Source organism: Uloborus diversus, chromosome 10, assembly GCF_026930045.1.
Source record: "Uloborus diversus isolate 005 chromosome 10, Udiv.v.3.1, whole genome shotgun sequence".
Classification (NCBI taxonomy): Eukaryota; Metazoa; Arthropoda; class Arachnida; order Araneae; family Uloboridae; genus Uloborus; species Uloborus diversus.
Window position 1 is genome coordinate 22,792,009 of NC_072740.1, and position 21,775 is coordinate 22,813,783.

Genomic DNA, 21,775 nt, shown 5'->3' on the forward strand with positions numbered 1-21,775 from the left:
AGTCCTACAAGTAGTAAATGATCAAGAAAGGTCAAAGTACCCTGCTAGCAGAGACGAAAGTCTTGCAATGATGTAACCTTAATCTCAAAAGTGAAAATCAATATGTACTATTATTAAAACTTTGCAATTAGAGCAATAATTTTAAACACTTTTAAGTTAAAACAAATTGTAATTTTCTCTATATTTTTAAACTTCGAGGCTGTTGAGCTACCTCTAAATATTCTAGTACATTGTTCTTTTTTTCTTTTCAGACACCATTTTTATAGTAATGATGAAGTTCTGAAAAAAGCTCTACTTTTACTGCAAATTTTTTTTTAATTAAAAGGTAACATAATATTAAAATCACATACTTGTACTTTTTCGTTTAACTTGGAGTCAACTGGTTTAAATGTTATTTCTTCCTCCTGTAAAAAAATATTTATATATCAGAGAAATGAATCTAAAAAAAAGCAAAAAAGTAATAGAACTGTTTAGTAAACTATCAAACAAGATTAATATGAAAGAAGATAATTAAATCGTGACATCAGTTTAAATTTAACTTTTAAGCAGTAATTCGGGAGACAGAAGAAAATAGCAATATATTTGAATGAGTGATGTAACGAGGCACGATATAACGAGGGGCTACTGTAACATACATCAATTTAATAAACTAGTCAACCCGTGCGGGGAACTCGGCACTGTGCTTCGCTTCGTTTCATAAGGCATTTTGCTCTTTAAAAATTTCAAAGAAAGAACATTATGAAGAAGAACCGAAAAAAGTAAGCACACAAGAGAAGGCATGTAATTTGAAGACATCAGTAACAAAACCTCGTTAAATATAACGTTGTGAAAATTTGATCATCGCTCACCTTTTGGTTGTATGTATTTTCAATGCAAACATAAATGTCATTAAAAATGTGGCTGAGTGACTCGTGAAAAAGCAGTAATTTTTCATGTGAAAACAAAGGTTGTGGCAAATACAGTCCTGCCCATGTGAGCATCTGACGGAAAAAAAAAGAAACATTAAAAAGATATTTATTGGCACGGATTCGAACTGGCGCCATTCTGATTAACAGCACGACACTACAACAAACCTAGCAATTGCGCCATCCTTTTCGAATGCTATTCATTGAAGGAATGCGTAATAAAAAACAGCAAAAAAGCTTTTTGCCGGGGGGGGGGGGGAGATCATGTGACTATGTTTTGTCATTGTCAGCATGATACGATTTAAAGTTATTCGTAAAACATGGAATTTGATTAAAGAATGAGGAAGATCTCACGTAGCAATTGAAACAAACATGCTAGAGAAGTAATAAATTCGATTGAAAATAAGTATTTTTATTTTTGAATATTGAAAAATTTCCCATAGCAGGCTGCTTTAACAGTTACGGCTTAGATGCCAGCACATGTTTTACTTTTAATCAAACACTTAAAATTCAAAACCAAAACCAGTTGAACTAATTTCCGTTTTTTAGATGTAATTTTTGGAACGTAGACAAAATGTATTTTTTTTCAGCCGAAAGCAGAGGAGTAGAAAATGATTTCTTACTAAGGAAGTTGATAATAATTTTAATGTTTTATATCGTATTCGAATAAATAATTAAAGGTTTACTGGGTGAAACTCTTAGTTTCAATTTGGCGTAGTATTTTTTCATTTGTACAAAAGGTCGAACACTGCTATTAAAAAAAAAATCTACATTTCAACATACAATGAAAATGTTTTTTCTGCACAAAAAGGATTCCCTTGAGGTAAGTCTAGTACTTTTTTTATGTTTACATTATGCTTAGTGGTTTGGAAGGAATCAAAGCTTTAAAAAAAAGGAAGAACACCCTTCGATTAACAATCAACTTATCTGAATGATAACTGTAGCCTGCATAAAGGAGTCGAAACACCAAGTAGCATTCCCACTGAATTCCATAAAAATTTTTTTTTTTTTTTTCTCTTGCCGAAAGTGGCACAAAAAAACTGGAAAATTGTATCTGAACTTTACTTTTAAAAAAAAAAATTGCATAAGAACTACAGTTTACATCAAGGTTTTGCAACAGCAAGGGCGCTTCCGAAAACTTGATTTTTAAACCGTAAGTCTATTTTCCGCCATTAGCCAGCCTGATAAGTTTTAAAATGAGGGGGGAATTTCTTCAAGAGATAAAAAAGATCTTGCATACTGACAGAAAAATAATCCACAGAAATAATGTATAAGATAAGATATTGAAGAGATGTGTTTTTATTTTTGAAAATTTTTACAATTTGTTATCGCTTGCTGCTTGAACCGTTATGGCTTAGATGGCAGCACGTGTTCATCATTTAACAGCATGGTTAAAATACAAAATAATTTGGAACTTAGTTCTTTTTTAAGCGTAGCTTTTCAAATGTAGTAAAAATGTGATTTTTTTTTTTTTTTTTGCAAAAAGAAAAAATATATATTTTACCCTTCAAATTGAGGTAGTAATTTTTTTATTTGTACAAAGAGTCAAAAACTCTAATTTTCTTACCGGAGCCGAAGTTTTAAAAAAAAATCCTTACAATTAAGAATCAATTTAGCTCTATGTTGCATCAAGTTTTCATAACAGCAAGGAGCGTTTCCATCTCATCTATTCTATTCCATCATATTTGATATTCATTGTTATTAAGTGTTCATGTAATGTGCGATATTTCTCTAAATTTTTGATGCAGATTGTCCGGACACGGGCCCGAACACTCATTCTCCTGGTTACCAGTCGAATGCTCTGTCGATCAAGCTATTCAGCTCTGTGGATCACAGTGCAAGTTAAAGATATAAATTTAACCAAAACCTCATTCTGGTTCTTTAAAACAGGTTTTTTGACAGAAAAAACAATTTTCAGACCGTGGGCAGGGTTGGCAAGATTTTGTACAATACGGTAAAAACCACGGTAAAAACCGGTTTTTACCATCCTGTCCAAAACTATGTTTTTAGAAAAATTGTATTTTGTGAAAAAACATTAAAAACAGAATAAAATATATTAAAGTAATGCTTTAGATAAAGCATTTATTCAATAAGAACATTCAACTTATTTGTGCAGCTGATTTTAATCTAGTTAAATAGAAGTTGAATTCTTGATTACAATTTAAATTTGTATGTATGAGTCTATTTTATTTTTTATTTATTTGATAATAGTAACCAAATTTCCCTATGTTTATGCATGTGTACAAATGAAAGCAAGATTGGCAAGGTTTTTACCATCCTGTTCAGAACCCTTGTGTCCGAAAGTTTTTTGAGAAACTATATTTTGTGAGAAAATATCAAAAACAGAACAAAATGTGTCAAAACTGTTTTTGGACTGTTTAATACATTTATTCAATGTGGATATTCAAGTATAAATAAATAAATAAATATATATATATATATATATATATATAGTATATAACTTACTTATGCAGCTGATTTTAATCTAGTTACGTAGAAATTAAATTCTTCATTAAACATTTCAATTTGTATGCAGGATCTTTTTTTTCATTAACCGAATTTTTCGACATTTATGCATGTGTGCAAATGAAAGTGTTCAAAATATAATTCTATAATTGACTTAAATGAAATAAATTACAAATTTTTGTAGTTACAGAATGTATTATATTAAAAATACGAACTAAAAAAAAGAATAGCACAAGAGTTTTATAATTAAGTGTTTAATCATAAATTTCTTGTTCTTTAATCTGTGATTAAAAAAGTAATTTTCATTAAGACATTATGTAAAAATTATTTGCAAAAACCATTAAAAAATTAAGCTTTTTTTTCACCTCAATATTTATTGTACATTTAATAACATTCCTTTGAGTTATAAATGGAACTGAAATTAGTTGTCTTGGTAGTGTTGTGTATTTCTTTTCATAACTCGATCAACTGTTACGTAAGGAAGTTTTTCTGTACTAGTTACTGGCATTTTTTGAAGTAAAATATTTTTTAAATGAATATTTGGAGAACAATATTATCAAATACTCATCAATTGAACCTCATTAATATCTATATTTATGTATTACGAATATTGCATTAAAGCAAATTGATTAAATTACACCCCTTTAGCATAGTTTTGGACAGTTTAAGACAGTTTCGGACACTTTTGGACGGTAAAAACCACCTGTCCTGTCCTAAACCAGTTTTGGAGAGTCCAAAACCCAACCCTAACCGTGGGTCTATTTTTCGTCAGTAGCCTGCACAATAAGCTTTAAAATAACATGTAAATCAAAGAAATTGATCACGAATTGAGGAAGATCTCGCGTACAAAAACAGGCTACAGAAATAATATATAAGGATAAGTTTATACAAAACTGTATCAACTCGATGGTTCCTAACCTGGGGACAATTTGGCTCCTCAAAGGGGTGATAAATTCTTGAGGGTTGATGAGTATTTGAGAAATAAAATAACATTAAAAAGTCAAAGATTATCAAAATTGAAAACGTACACAAAACAAATTGCTCAGAGTTCAAAAGAGGAATCCCAAGTTTAAAAAGAAACAAATTAAAGATCATAGCTTCTTCCTCAGACCTCAGTTGAACCATGAGGAAACATTTTATCATTCATTCATTTCAAAAAATCGGGTTATTTAAAAAGTCTCCGCCAGAACGCTAAGCTTTAGCACAGGAATTTTGTAACTTCTTAACACAAATTTCTGCATAAAATTTCAAGCCTGTGAGTTAACTGTTTCTGTTCTGGCAAGAGGCCTGAATTTTAAGAATTTTATTTTAAAAATCTGGAAATACAAGTCAAATCTTACTAAGTTACTACATACCTAATACCCTGCAATACTTCAAATTTTTAATCACCTCAACGACAAAATAAGACCACTTTGTGAACCAGGCCTGCCTTTTGGGGGGGGAGAGGGTCACTGACCCCTACTGTGAAAAAAGTAATGTTTTTACACAAAAGCAGGCGTAATTTCATGGTTTTCCGATAAAATTCATTAAGTTTATTACACCCCCCCCCCCCATCTCTGGAAAAATTTGAAAGAAAGGTCCTGTCTTGAACTGAAGTAGGCTCTACTTTGTTGTTTATACAGGGAAAATAATAAGGTAGTCATGTGGTTGACTTTTCTGTCTTATGCATATTTCAAAATATTTTCAATTCACCAGTTTAAAAGTTGAAATCATTTGATTTTTAGAGAAAAATTTTTGCTAACCCTTCCAATGAGCTATTTGCATTTTTAATTTTAACGAACTTCCTGTATAGTATCTCTTCCAGTTTGTTGGTAGTACAACATCAGGCCCTAAATCTATCTCCGGAAAAGTTTTTAAAAGCCTGCAGCGATTCTGAAAAGCATCAGTTCCCCACAGTTAACTTCTCCAGATGATATTGAGTAAAGACTGAAAATATTTATTAAATATGATATTTAATATTATGCCATAAAATAAAGCCCATGTTCTCCTTATCTTGCTAACTGCGAACTGGGTGCGATAAATGTGTCTCGCTGGCTGAAAACAACTAATAGAATGTTGGGATTGTACACTTTAACTATAAAACCACCAACTGAGTTGCAAATCTTGGTCAAGTTTATTTTTGAAGGCATATATTCCATCCTGGTTTAGAATAAAAATCAACCATTCTATAAGAGACAGAGCAAAGCATGCATAAGAATACATTCATGCATCAAGATAGTTGCCAAAAATATATCAATGTAATCGATACCGCCAATTGCTTGGAATGGTATACTTTGTAGTTTTAATAATGCATAGGTAACAAGCCTTGCAAGTCATTCTCTAATTTTTCCTCAATGAAAAACATCAATATCTTAAGTGCAGTTCTCATTTTTTGTATATTTCCTAGAGAGATTTTATAGTCATAGAAATACTTTGATTTTTAATCACACTTCATTTTACATGCAGTTAGATTATAATTAAAGATCTGGAAAATATTGAATCTCCACCCACATCAGTCATACAGTTTTTAAAAAAAATGTTTCTTTCCATTGAAATGGAGGCTTCTTGCCAGAGCAGAGGGTATTTACCACTGACTCAGAGACAATAAATTTTACGTAATAATTTGTGTTAGGAGTTTACAAAACATAAGACTGGCCCGCTATTTTGAACTTTCCCAGAGGGGGGTGGTGGACAAAGGGTGTGAACTCAATGAAATTTTATTAGAAAACCACAAAACTATGTCCATTTACATTTAAAAACTTTAGTTTTTCAAACATGGGGTGCCATTGACACCCTTTCTTCTAACCCCTCTAAATGACAAGCCTGGTTCAAGTACTTTTTTTTTTATAAAATTCTCAAATTCAGACCTTTTGCCAGAGTAGAAGTAATTAACTTAAAAGCTTGAAATTTTTTGCAGCAGTTTGTGTTAGGAAGTTGCAAAATTCCTACATTAAAGCTGGAAGCTTGCAACTGTCATATTCGCAATGTGTGTAATACTGTGGAATCATCCTCTTACTTAGGGCTGGATTTGGAAATATGGAGACCCCGAGGCAACGAAGGAGTGAAGACCCCTAATCAAGGTTCGAAAAGATCATCATATTTTCGAAAATATCCGATACTTTGATATATATCTGAATATTTTGATATATATGTATATATCAGATATTTTGGACCCATGAAAGTTAGGATATTTTGTAAAAATTTTATTGTGGGGGCCCCTTTATTGTGGAGGCCGCGGGGCAGTAGCCCTGCCTGCCCTCCACTAAATCCAGCCTTGCTCTTACTAAAAAAACATGCCTTGTACAACACCAAATTTAGCAATAAGAAACAAAACTTTTAATTTTAAAATTCCAACACATTTACCTGTGGATTTAAATCCATTCGAAGAAAATCATATTTTCCATTTACTTTTGCAAAACCTCCATCAATAATGTCCATCCATTCATTTTTAGTTTTGTCAAAAAATCTAAAAAAAAAATATTGGTTGTAAAATCAGCTGAACATCTACTTTGATTTATAATAACTTGCCTGAAATACATCTTGCCACTTCACTACAAAAATACTTATGTTTTCTTACTTTTTCCACATAACCAAAAAAAAAAAAGAGATTAAAAAAAATGCAGAGAATATTAATGTATTAATATACAGCTATTTTCAAATTTGGTATATATCAATTATTCAGCAACATTTTAATAATTGAAAAGCAATGACTAGAGCCCAGGTAGTATGCATATTTTTGCGTCTTTTGATGTTGATGCATACACCTGCATAAAAACAGCAAATTTTCAAAATAACTACATATTGCAGCATTTTTCATTCTCTTTCAGATTTTTTTTTTCATAAAAGAAAAAACACCAAAAAAAAAATTTTTTTGCTCTTCTTAAAGAACAATTCAGGCTACCTATGGGTTTCTCCCGGGTCATCTAATTTATTATGCATACTATTCTTTGTGCATATTATCGTCAAAAGCCCCAAAGCAGAATAATTGACGATGTTCTGCAATGTAAAATCATTTGACCAAAATTGTTTTGCAAGTACTTCAAGCATTGTATACACAAGCAACCAACGCGACCTTTTCCACAAATCGAGAGCCCTAACTCAAAATCTTTTCATACAGGTTTTTTTTTTTAAATTTATTTCCAGTTCTTAAAACTTCACTGTTGCAATGCATTTCTGTGGAACCTAAACCGATTTAAGATTTTCCAAAAATATTTTACATGCTTTCTAAAATGCCTAGAAAGAACAAAGATATAAAAGTTAATAAAAATCTGAACCTAGGTGTCAGGGCCGTAAGCAGAAAATAATTTCAGGGAGGGTTTAAAAACTTTTATGCGGAGCTTTGCTATTAGTACTAATGTTCAAGTCGTCGGGTTATCCATTATGAAAGCATTTTATGCAATTAATATACATATGAAAGACATTTGAGTTTTGGAAAAATATTTTTTGGAAATTTTCAAACATAAACAAACATTTAAATGTCAAACCGAACTTTGGGGGGGGGTGAACCTTAAGAAGCCCCCTCCCTTGTATACGGCCCTGCTAGGTGTCAAACCACGTTTCTTTTAGTAATTTTACATGGCATGAAGAAGAAATTAAAATGATGTTAATAAATAAATTTCTACGAGGGTTGATCCAAAAGTAAGGTTTCCATAAATTTTACAAATATACAGCAGTCTATTCTCACTGAAATTTACATCGTTGGAAAGAAAAAACGTTTCTCTATTTTTATACATAATCGCCCTCTTTTTCTGTGCATTACTGTCAAGGGTACCCTAACTTCTGTACCAAGTGTCACAGAATTCCACCGCTAACCTGTTGAGGTTGCGTTTCACCCCTCTTTTGACTTTGTTGTTGTTCGGGAAATGTTGGCTATCAAAGTATACCTTAAACTTAGGAACCAAGTGGCAATCATCAGACTCAAGCTCCTAACTGCAATCAAGAACGGAGTGATTTGTTGAATGTAATGTCCCACTCTGGCGATAGAATTCTGTGGCACTCGATACAGAAGTTAAGGCACAGTCGACACTAATGCACAGAAAAAGGCGACGACTATGTATAAAAATAGAAAAACAATTTTTCTTTCTAATGATAAAACTTCGATGAGAATAGACTGCTGTATACTTGTAAAATGGATTTGAACCTTACTTTTGGATCGAAATAAATAAAATGAGTGGAGTTAGGGTAGCAAATAACAAAACACTTCAAAACTTTCTAAATATTTGAAATATTTTCAGGATGCAAAAGTATTGAATTTTCAAACAAGACACGCAATTTTCGGCGATAGACGTGTTTCAATGTTGACATGTTTCCAAAACATACGTTTATGAAGGAAATTGCAGTGGATGAAGGTCTATTGGTAAAAATAAGGAAAGGGAGAGCCAAAAATGCTAGAAAAATTAGAATCTTAGAATATGAAATTTCTGCAGTAAATCTGCTGGTTTTCTTCAAATATCCTATAACTCAAAATAGAACTTTGCACAAATTCTGCAGATTTCTTTAAGTTCAAAGTAAATCTTTTATAGAATTCAACATTTTTTTGCGAGCTTTTCGCCGAATTATCGTGATTACCGAGAATTTTAGACTTTCTTCTAATTTAAAGAAATCTGCAGAATTTGTGCAAAATTTTAATTTGAGTCGGAAGAAATTTGCAGAAAATCTGCATTTTCTACAGAAGTATCATCTGTAGAATTCCTGCAGAAAATTTGTCTTAAATTTTCCTCTCACATTTGAACAGAATTGTTCTGCAGCTTAGGCATCTGTTCTGCAGCGTATGTAGCAAATTTAGTAGTATTTTGCTTTGTAAAAGTATTAAAAATGTAAGAATAGAAAGGCCACTCTTGCATTCATCAAATGTGAAAAATTTTATTTGCCTGAATAGAAAACTTTTAGCGCATACTGTCTGTATTAAAACCCGAGAGTAGATATATCTATGTATGTATGCCACTTTAACTTTTTACAAATGTCAAATGGTGATCAAATCACATATCAAAAGATTTGAAATTTTTTGATGATGTTTAAGCAATTTTTGTTTTCCTATGACTTTAACTATCGAAGATATTAATTAAAATGGCAATTCTCAGAGAGATTTCTACCATCGGTTATTGGCAGTGTATCTGTTTTCTCTACTTAGATCTTCCCTCTTTCAGAAAGTCAACTATCAACTCTGCAAAATTATGGCCTCTTTTTTTTCTGTGGCTTAATATTTCACTTTCTTTTTCTGCTTAAAGCAGAAGTGGTTCAATCTTTGAATGGTTTGAGTAAATGATAAAGAGGCGAGCAGCCAACGGGTAATGGAATGGTTCTAGAAGATAATATATTCCATGGACAGAAAGGTTACAATCCAAAAAAATAAAAAATAGAGAATTCTACATATTTTAGAAATTTAGACACAACATGCAGATTAAATGCTTAAAGCTGAAAAGGAATATGATGGAAAGAAACTTCTTTGTCCACGCCATTAAAAAGAAAGCAATAAAGTCTTCAGCTGGAATAATTTTAAAATGCAATGTCAAAAAATTATACTCCTTCGCACTAATTTACATCAGAATGCATTCTAAGACTGAAATATTTTTCATTATCAAAATGTTTATGCGAAGTATTTTTTAAATCTTTTCTGTGAAATAAAATTTTAATAAGGATTCCAAACACAATGCTGTCAAAGTACTTCAAACTTTTACAAAACTCAAAAAATATATAAAAGTTTGGTTCATGAAGCTTACTTGTTTTCAAATATAACTTTTGCTTCCTCTAAATTATTTCCGGGTTTTGTAACCAAGTTATTTTGTCCTTTAGCTCCAACACGACCCCATCTGAAGTAAACTGCAAACGACTTCTTTGTATTATGCTGCAAAAGTTGTATGATAAAAAACTTGTTGTTGTTGTTTTGTAAGTTTGTTTGATTTAAGGTGGCATGATATACAATGTCCTTTTCAATGTATACATGGTAGCTGTCTCTTCCTGGACATTCTGGATCCACAGGCACCTTGCATGTCTTTTTTGGAGCAGAAGATGGCTGATTTTCAGCTTTGTTATTTCTCTTTCTTTTTAATGCTTGCATTTTGAGGTGACGAGACTGTGGAAGCTCAAAATATACTACATCAGCACTACAAAAAATGATATTATTCAGCAAGTATGTAATAAACAAATACATATTTGGCAACATGACACACCAAAATGATAAGAGAATGATTTAAAATATAAATATTGCTACCTCTGAGTTATAGTAGAATATCTTACTGTTGCTCTAAGGGGGAGATATATATTTTATATACAAATACAAATGTGACGACCAGCAACAGGCTCTGGACCCAGCTAGGCTGGTCCTAGTCAATTAATTAGTCCCCAATGAAGATCAATGGCCCTCTTAAAGCTATCCACTCCCTTGCTCATTACCGCCTCTTCCGGTAAGCTATTCCAAGTGCCCACGACCCGGCTAAAGTAATAGTTTTTCCTGATTTCCAAGTTAGCCTGAGATTTAAATAGCTTAAAACAATGACCCCTTGTCCTGCTTTCCCCGCAAAAATTTAATCCATTTACATCTTTCATTTTGATAAATTTAAATAACTGAATCATGTCCCCTCTGACTCTCCTTTGCTCCAGGCTATACATGTTAAGCCTATTAAGTCTGGTATCATAATCTAAATCTGAGAGTCCCTTTACTAATTTAGTTACCCTTCTTTGAACCCTTTCCAATACAAAAATATCTTTCTTCAGATAAGGCGACCAAAACTGAACAGCATACTCCAAATTAGGTCTTACTAAACTCCTACATAAAGGCGGAAGAACTTTCTTAGATTTGTTTGAAATAGATCTATTGATGAACCCAAGCATTTTGTTGGCTTTGTTACTAGCAATACTGCACTGTTGACTAAACTTGAAGTCCTGATTTATAAAGACACCCAGATCCATAACATTTTCTGCCTGATTTATGACTGAAGCCTGTAAACGATATCTCATACGCTTATTTCCATGACCTAAGTGTAGCACTTGACATTTCCCTACATTAACTGCCATACCCCATTTATCTGCCCACTTAGTAATGTGATCTAAATCCTCTTGCAGCTGTTTTACTTGTTCTTCATTTTCGACAATCCCCATAACTTTTACATCATCAGCAAAACAATTCATGCTTCCAGAAATATTTTCGTTGATGTCATTCATAAATATAATAAACAAAAGAGGCCCTAAAACTGATCCCTGAGGAACCCCACTTAAAACATCACTCCAATTCGAATGATTTCCTCTCACAACTACTCTTTGCTTCCTACCAGTAAGCCAATTTCTAACCCAAAGTAAAGTTTTTCCTCCTATTCCAATGTCAGCTAACTTGCTGAGAAGAGCAACATGCGGTACCTTGTCAAAAGCTTTTTGAAAATCAATATAAACAACATCCACACATTTTTTGTTATCTAAAGCTGAGGTAACCTTGTCGTAGAAATGCAATAAATTAGTAGTACAGGATTTACCTTTCCTGAAACCATACTGCAAACTAGTCAACAGACTATTAGTCTCTAAGAACATCATGATCTTAATTTTGATCAGAGTTTCGAAAATCTTACAAATCACCGAAGTCAAACTTACAGGTCTATAATTCCCAGCAATACCTTTAGACCCCTTCTTGAAGAGTGGCGTTATGTTAGCCAGCTTCCAGTCGAATATATTTACTAGCTGCATCCCTGAGCTTTGCGCGGTCTACCTCGAAAATAAAAGTTAGGTCAAGTGATGCATGTTCAATAATTAGGCTTAAATAATGGCAAAAGTAAAATACTATAAACTTTCCAGTCAAAAATAATGACCACAGTCCCTAAAAATCCCAATTAAAATTCGGAAATCAGTTCATAAAAATCCCCGACAGAATAAGGGTTATAGTTTTCAAATAACGTCAACTTTAAAAATAACTATCTGGATAGATAAAATAGCTCGAAACATCCTTTTCAGAATGAGAAAAAAAATTCAAAATCAACCTTTTTTTAAACCTCATCAGATTTAGAAGAATAGCATTAAAAAAGTACCTGCTGAAAAAAGTCCCTTTCCTAAAAGTTCTCGCTAGAATAACATTGCCAGTTCTTTAAAATCAACATTAGCAACAGCCATTCTTAAATAATGTTAATGGCAAATCTAAAAGTCCTGATTAAATTAATCGCAGTCCTCCATTAATACAACTAAAATCCTTGATTACCTTCTGCTGGCAGTACAAAAAAAAAGGGTAACTATTCAAAAGGGGAAATTTTAAAATTCCTCCATTACAGGAAAAGCCTCAAAGCAAAAGCAAGAATTTTATTTGTACTCACTCGATAAAAAAAATGGCACCAGATATTTCTTCTCTATGACATTATTCATGCTAATTAAAACCGAGCTCGTGCCAGACGATAAATTTCAATTTAAAATTTATTTTCTCTTACCTGAAAATGCTTATAACTTTTTTGCTGGTGATTTTAGGGACTTGGATCATTTCAAATCCAAGAGACAAAAATCTTCTAAAGATGTATTTTTTGTAGGCTTTAGAATGGGGCTAAAATTGAACCAATTGGATAATTATTTCGGGTGGAAAGAGCCATTTAATGCCATTTTCTGATCCTAAAATTAAAACCTTAAATGGTTCAGTTACCTCCCTCCCAAATTAGATCGAGATCTGATGTAAACTGGATTTGTATATAGAACTTACATACCATACACGATATATATTCTCTGTTTTATTTATATAGATGTACAGCGATGAGCTCTAGTGAATGATAACCAAATAAAATCATACTCTATACATATATCGCAATCAAAAACAAAAATCAATTGATGCAGTAGCACTTTTTTTTTTTTTATAAAGGACTAATGTGGTTTGAACAGAAAGACTTCCATTCACCAGAGCTCATGCTGTAGAACAACTTAAGAACAAAGTAAAAAAGTGATTGACATTGGATATACAACAAATCTAACTTCTATAATGCAAGGTCCACTATTTAAATTGTCTTATTAAATTTACATTGTGTTTTCTGATTTTTGTGTGATCTATTCAACTAATTTATTTACAATTAAAGTTAATGTTACTAAAAACATCACCTCCCATTTACTAATTATTTGTACACGCTAAAAACCTGAATAAAAGTTTTTGTAGTCTTCAGACACTAAATTTTAAGTGCTCGTTTTTATTTAGAATTTTTGATTTACCAAAAAGGAGGTTTGGTATTGACACTTTGATTATTTGATATTCTTATCTTTTTTTTAGGCAGGGCCATTCATGAAATGTTTAGTGTCAAGAAATCAATAATCATTGCAAGTGCAAGAATTATTTAGATTAAAAATAATTTAGATTGACCTGGTTTTGAAGCAAATTGGCCTTATTTTATTCCCATTTTTTAATTTTCCAAATACAATTAAATTCATGCAGATTCTCACTTTTATGACTTACTAAAATCAGAAATTAGTTTTGGAGACAGTTGAATAAACATTTTTTGGATTAAGTACTAACAATAAGAAAATTGTAAAATTAAACGGGTTTTTTTCAGCAGAAACCAAATAAACAAGCTTGTACAACAAAACACACAATAGATAACAAAAATACAAAAAAAAAGAGAAAATTTTGCAGTTACTGCTTTTACCTGCTACGGCACTATAATAATGCTGTTGATATTATCCCTACATTTTTATCGTGGAGATACAGTAAAAGCAAAAATTGAGGTGGTTTTGAAGTAACATAGGGTTTTGACATGATTGAGATGGATACATTCCAAATCGCTTAGGAATATGATGGTATAGAAAAAGTGTAAATTATGGAGGAAAATAATAAACAAGAGGTATTACACTCACCTCGCTTTAAAAACAGAAGAAACCTTTCTTAGCTGAACGTTACATTCGTTTAAAAATACATCACATGATACAGCTCTACGGAGAGAATCAAACATTTCGACTCTCCTTACTTTTCGTAAATAGCCAGAATTCATATTATTCTGCATCATTTCCTGCAGATTCACTTCATAGTCATCATGACTGTAAAATTTTATTATTTCTTGTCCTAATCTATAGCCCATTTCGAGCCTCAAAACAAGGCCTGGCGTATAACAGGTGAATAAATTGTCATCATCATTCCAAAGCCAGGTAAAGCAATCACATCCATAAGCTACACCACAAATTAGATCCTGGACGGAATCATCGACATCTCTTTTTAGAGTCATATCTTTAAAATTTAAACACATCCGACGGTTCGGAATATGTTTATGTAAAATAACAGTTTTTTGCCCATTATTAAAAGCTTGATTTATTATGTTCATCTCAGCTACGGTGAACTCTATCCACTTTTCGCTATAACAATAAGCCCAAACAAAGTTGTAATGCCCAACATCTGTAATAATTTCAGAGATGATTAAAATATGATTGTTTTTAAAACAAATCAAAAACAACAAAGGTTTCTTTAAATAATGAAAAAAGCATTTGAAGCTTTGGCACTTGCAATATACATAGAAATGATTTTTTGCAATGAAACAATTTAATATTAGATAATGACAGAAAATTTTCAGCATCATTTAAAATAAATAGCCTATGATGAAAATTACAATTATTGAATGAACTACACTTATGAGTCTTTAAAACCGAGTAGAAGAAACATTAAAAAGCAAGACATGAAATGTGTTTTTTCTTTCTTTCCACAAATATAGAAATAGTGATTTTTGCCTAAAAAAATTCATCAGCGTGTAGTGTGAGTAAAGAAACTGGTTAAATGGGTATGATTTCAAGTTTACCGGTGAACTTCATTGCCAATATTGGACTATGGTAACTTCGTGAAGCACATAAAAACACTGATGTCTGCAATTTTTGGTTTGCTAGCCTAAATTTCCTATAATTGAACATGGTTTTTAGTTCTTAAATGAATGAACTAAATGTAATTCATTTTCAATTTTTTCTTAAGTTAAATATTGAAAAAAGTAAAACATGTTGACAAATGATGTTGATAAAGAAAATCAATGATAATGAATGAAGACAGAGAATGAAATGACATGTTAGTTGAGTGGTTAGTGAGTTATGATCGTAACTGCAAAAGCCTGAAAAAGGGACTAAAATCGCAAATTGTAAAAAAAAAAAAAACAATGCAATAGGATAGCAAAAATGATAAAATATGTTTGTTAAAAAAGGAGATGCAAAAAATAGAAAGTAAGGCAAGTTCTGAATTTATTGACAGAGTAGAACCCCTAACTATTTGAACATTGACATTCCAAATTGCTTTTAGAATTTGAGATGAAAACAATTAAGAAAGAAAAGTAATGGGATTCGCAAAATAATGATTTTGTTTACACCCTTTTTGTACTTCCCTCCACAAAGCTAAGGTGGGCACAAAGCAAACATTATTAGGATGCTGAGTCACTGTGTCATAGAGCAGTTGTCCTATCATTGGCTTCTAAAATGCAGCACTTGAAAGCACATTGAAAATGTAAAAGTGCAGCCCGTTATTTAAATAATTAAAAGCTATTTTTTCCTCTTGTTTTCAAAATACTTTACGCAATTAAATAAAATATACCCTTTTTAAGAAAACATTGAATTATCCGAATTTTTGACTATCCAAAAGGGGTCCGATTCAAATTAATTTGGATAATTTGAGCTCTACTGAACTTATTTTTTTCTTTTTCCAGTGAATTCATAGGCTAAGGAATGCAATCTTATGTGACTTTTTATGCCTATATTTTATACCACTTTGTAAAACATACACTGTCACATACAAAATACATAGTATTGCACTAAATACACTTTTGCAATTTTTGCACTTCTGTGTACGGATTGGCCAACTGGTTCAGAAAACGGACATGTTTCATTTTGCTTCGTTTGTGCAAGCTATATAATTCTTACAATTACATACCATTTAATGAAGATTTTTTCAGAAGATTTTGAAAACATTTTGCAATTCTTTCAATAAGTCCTGAATGAACTACTGTCTATAAATAGATTTTCCAGTATTAGTATACATAGAGTATTTACAGTTTTACATAAAATCTGGGCATTGATTGTCAGCAAGGTCGAAAATATTACATAAAGCCTGTGCAGATTTTGTGTCAAAGCAAAAAGATATAGCTATTTCATGAACTTGGCTTCAATGGCAGTATATTCTAGAAAAGTGATGGTCTTCAGTAATTTGACCACAAGCTATGCAGTTGAAGTCCTTTTGTAGACTACATTTTTCTTTCACACATTTTTTTTTTAATTGATATAGTTTCATTTATTTCTTGCACTGTCTTATTCCATTCTCTTTTTGGAATCTACCTATGTTTTGGATGTTGTGGTTAACACTGAGTTTAGTATGTAGTGCTGGCAATGTTTCGACAATCGTATCCTTTGTTTCTATTTGAGCAACATTCAAAACTCCTTACACACTGTAGCTTTATACTTTCCAACTTGGAATGTCATTGCTGATTTCTTCTGTAAAATTTCCTTTCTTGAAACATTACTTTTTTCTTTTTGTTGAATAAATTATCGCCATTTTTGAGATGAGGACCAGGGATTGTCAGAGTAGTCTTAGTAATCTTCACATTCAACTCCTCGGAATAAAAACACTTTCTTCATCTTCTAAATAATTTATAGAAAGACAATTGTTTAAAATATTTCAAAACTTCCTGGTGCAGTTGTTTTTAGGAATTCGAGGGTGAGAAAAAGTACATTTACTTTCAACTACATGCATGTTTATCACCATTTGTGCATTAATATGTCTTACCAGTCAAATTGACCCACACTGCAGTTCTAGGTATAAGTGCTAATAATCAGAAAATTGTTTAAATCTGGCAAAATATTAATCACCTTCAATTATTAAAAGTCATAAAAGGAATATTTTCTTCAATCTCTAGTTTCCGCATTTTAAATTTAATATTCTTTTCGGTTAAATTGACCTGCTATGAGGTTCTAGTGTTAAACACCATATCAGAACTCGAAAAATTTTAGTCATTTGCAAGCCCAAAAAATTCGGCCAAGCTCGTGGCCAGGATTTTTTTTTACGGGGGGGGGGGGGGGGGGGGGGGGGGCGAGAAGGGGTCATAATGAAGAAATTTTATCGGCCAAAAGTCACAATAAAACCACCTGTTGCTATGATTTTAAAAGCATGTTGCGCATGGTAGACATATGGCTATGCATGGAGGGGGGAGGGGGGAGGAGAGAGAGAGCAGAAAAACGAAAAATGTTTAGGAAGAAACAAGGGGATGGGCAGACGGTATTATTAGTTGTTTTTTTTTTTAATCTATAAAGCTTAGTTTGTTACTTTGCATCAATTAGATTTTACTCTTTGCAATAATGTGCAAAATTTATGAAAGCATTTGGGGGGGGGGACGATAAAGTTTTTCAAAAAAAAAAAAAAAAACTTTTGAAAAAAAAAAACACTTTTTTTTTTGAAAAACCTTTGAAAAAACATTTGGTGTTAACCGTGGTTTAAATCATACAACTCTGCCCCATACCTTGTCCACACTAGCCCATGACATTGGGCAAGTATGTACAAAAACTAAAAAACAAACTTTTTTGAAAAAATTTTTATTATTAAACTATTCTGCCAAATGTTTAATGACAGGGTTGGGTTTAGGACAGGGCAGGTGATAAATACCGTCCAAAATTCTAAAACTGTCCAAAAGTATGCTAAAGGGGTGTAGTCTAATCAATTTGTATTTAATGCAATATACTGGTAATGCATAATACAATATATTAATGAGGTTTAATTAATGAGTATTTGATAATATTTTTCTAAAAAATGATCATTTAAAAAATATCTTTTAAAAAATTGAAAGTAAGTATTACATAAAAAGTTTCTTTATGTAAGTGTTGGTAGAGCTATGAAAGGAAATTTACAACACGACCAAGAGAACTAATTTCAGTCCCATTTATAACTCAATGTTATGAAATGTGTGATGTTTATCTTGGAGCCAAAAAAAAGTTTTTTTTTTTTTAAGGATTTTGAATGCAAGCTTTACATGACGTTTTAACAAAATTTCTTTTTTAAATCATAGATTAAAAATTAAATTACTGATTAAATATATGCACTTATGTTTCAAAACTAGTGAAATTTCTTTTTTTAATATAATACATTCTGTAACTACAAAAAGAATTGTAATTTACTGCATTTAAGTCAATTATTACACTATATTTTGAACACTTTCTTTTGCACACATGATTAAATGTTGAAAAATGTGGTTACTAATTTATGAAAAAAAAATCATGCATACAAACTGAAATTTTAATTAAAAATTAAACTTCTACATCACTAGATTAGAATCAGGTGCATAAATAAGTACATATCTATTTAATGTTGGGGAATATTCGATAAAGGTGCTTTTTCAATTGTCGCCAAATTTTGGTGATAAATCTCTCTCATGGCAACCAAGCGCCAATGTCCCAATACTACGGCAACCCTACTATTTTCCCTTCCCTGGCGATAAACTGCTCTCATAGCAAACCGGCGCCACTACAGGGATATTACGGCAACCCTTTCATTTCTCTGACCCTACTACCCACTCTACGGAGCACCCCCTGCCTTTTCCCCCCATCTCCGTTTTTCGCATGGGAGTGCAGTGGTAAATTTGCCTCGTTGCCAAATTTTTTTTAATTAATTTAAATTGTTGTTTTTTTTTCAAAAAACTAAGAAGATCTTATTGAAAACCCTGAAAGCAGTGGGTACAACTTTTTATTTTTTTTTATTTAAATTTGTAATAGTTTTTATAAAACAGCATGGGATGCAGTGATTTCATTGTTACATAACCACCCCTCTTTTGTAGTGCTTAATTTTACAAAAATAATTAATTTCTTGGCGTCTAATCTGTATTTTAATCCTAAATTTATCCTTTCCAATTGTTTTTATATTTTTTTCAGTTCAAATGTATTTAGATTTTGATCTAATCAGGTTAAACCTATTTGCAACCATGCCGTTTTATTTTTGTGATTTTATGTGTTTTCCTTCAACTGTTGCTAAATTTTTTGGCCCCCATTTCCAGACGCTATTTTTTTCGCTCTGCAAATGAAAAAGAAAGGGCGAAAATATTTTTTTTTCTATCCTACTTCTGTAGAAAATGAATGAATTTCTCGTGTTTTGTAGAATTTATTTTTTAATTGAATTTTTAAGGGTTTCTTTATTTAGATTAGTTAAATAATAATGTTTTTGAGGATATTTCCCAAACTAATTTTTGATTTGATGTGTTTGTTTTAATGTTTTTATAACCGTTTTATTAAAATTGATTTATCTGGTTATAGTAGTATTTTACTGTACTTTTTGGGGTTTACTTATTTTGATTACTTTATAGTTTTTGAGGAGTAAATCATTCAAATTAATTTCTGTTTTGCTGTGTTAAGTTTGTTTTAATGCTCTTTTACAGTTTTACTAAAAATATATCTATCTAGTTTTCATAGCCTTTTATTGTATTGTTTAGGGTTTATTTATTGAGATTAGTTTATAATTAGTGTTTTTGTACATTAAATTATTCAAATTAATTTCTTTTTTGATGGGTTAATTATTTGTTTTAATGCTTTTACCGTTTTTTTTTTTTTAAGAATTTTTTTGCCTAGTTTTCATTGCATTTCAATGTAATTTTGAGAGTTTATTTGCTTAGATTAGTTCATATTTAGTGTTTTTGAGCAGCTGAGTTTTTTAGTATTTATTTCCCCGAGATTTAGTTGTTTTTAAACCTTTTGTTTACATTTTGATTTTCCAATTTCTTGTATTTCTGATAAAAATAATCTCCATTTGATTCATTTTCCAGTAGGTTAGTTAAAAAAACACCCATTTCTCCCCCTTTTTTTTCATTGGCAGAGCGGGAAAAATAGCACCTAGACTTAGGGGCCAAAAAATTTGGCGAACTTTGAAAAAGTCCCCAAAACGCACCTTTATCGAAAACTTCCCTTAATGTTCACCATTGAATAAATATTAATATAAAACATAACTTCAATTCATTTTACTCTGTTTTTGATATTATTTCATAAAATATAATTTCTCTAAAAATGTAGTTTTGGACACTTTCGGACACAAGGGTAATGGGCAGGACAGTAAAAACAATGTATGTACTGTGGTTTTGTATTTAGCATGGTTTTTACTGTAGTGTTCAAAGTCTTGCCAACCTTGTGAACATCCTTCGACTTTCTCAAACATGTTTCCACAACAATGAAAACAGAACGATTAATAATTTAGACATTTTGGGTCATTCTCAGAAAAAGCAGGAATTTTGCTAATGATTTTTTAAAAAATAAAATTTCTCCTAATATGTTAAATGCTTTAAATTAAATTAGATCTACCCTAAAGTAAAAATGCTATTTTTGTGCTTCAGATCAAACGAGCAAATATTTTAATTTTCTAAAATTACATCCCATGGACAAACTGTGTCCACAGAAGTGACATCCACGGATGTTATAAAAATAACCATTTTCTAAATTTAAGAACATTGTGCTTTTGAAGTTTTGACTTGAAAGTTGAAAAACAAATATTTTACATTTAATATTATCAGTTTCAATTCAATGAATTATTGTATTATCTAGTTATTTTAAATCTGTATGAGCCACAGATGTGATGAGTTGATCTTTACTTTTTTATAAATCAAGGACAAAAACTTTAAATAAAGTCAAAGAAATCTCAAAGCAAGCTTCTGTTTCTGTCTCACTAAACAAAATGTCTCATTGAGAGTTGATCCTTCAGCCAATACAGTTTGGTGCTGCAACCTGGAAGAATTTACTGGCACTTTCTTTTCTGTCCACAGATGTGACTATTTCTCTGGTTACAAGCATTACACTTGCAATTAAATATGAAAATTAAGTTTAACTATAAATTTTTCAGAAGTGTGTACTAAATATGTACTTGATCGAAAATATAGCTTAAATAGCTAATTTCTTATTTGGTGCATGAAATATAAAATGTGAGAACAAAAAATGATAAGTGGTTACAGCCCACGGATGTGATAAATCACATTCTGTGGCCAAAATTTAAACAATAAATAAAATATTTTTTTCTCTTTTAGCCACTTCAATATATCAGTAGTGTTAAAGTGTTTTATTCACTTGAATTATTTCCTAAACTTTTATTTTTTATAGTAAAAACCAGAGACACAAATTCCTGCTTTTTCTGATCCTATTAATGACCAATTAGATCGCACCGATATCTACGTATCTGAACAGGATTTTTTAGTCATTTTTTAAATCATGAAAATCATAAACATGCACCAAAAAAAAGAAAAAGGTCATACTTTGGATATCCATTTTCTTCTCAAGCACAAACAAAATTAACTAAAAGTTTGCCAGTAACTTCATTTATAAAAATTTCGTTTTCAAGACATGCAAGCGCAATGCACAAATCCCGCTGTAAAAAATTAATAGATTGATCGCCTGGGGAATGTAATGAATATTGGCTTTGGCTGTTATGAGTCAAATGCGACAGAAATGATCTATGTCCTTTGTACATTCGTCTTTAAAAAGCTTTTTTTAACAATAACTATTTC

At 31.3% G+C, this 21,775-nt stretch overlaps 1 protein-coding gene across 1 annotated transcript in view; it reads right to left on the reverse strand.

Moving 5' to 3' along the window:
- LOC129231526 (poly [ADP-ribose] polymerase 2-like) overlaps positions 1 to 21,637 on the reverse strand; it is a 79,050-nt gene extending 57,413 nt beyond the window's left edge. Inside the window, exons 1-4 of the mRNA XM_054865865.1 lie at positions 21,524 to 21,637; positions 10,070 to 10,453; positions 6,714 to 6,816; positions 351 to 404 (exon numbers count right to left, since the gene is read on the reverse strand). Of these exons, the coding sequence (XP_054721840.1) occupies positions 351 to 404; positions 6,714 to 6,816; positions 10,070 to 10,407 (495 nt within the window). The 5' untranslated portion in view covers positions 10,408 to 10,453; positions 21,524 to 21,637. The remainder of the gene's footprint in view (positions 1 to 350; positions 405 to 6,713; positions 6,817 to 10,069; positions 10,454 to 21,523) is intronic.
- Between the last annotated feature and the right edge of the window lie 138 nt (positions 21,638 to 21,775).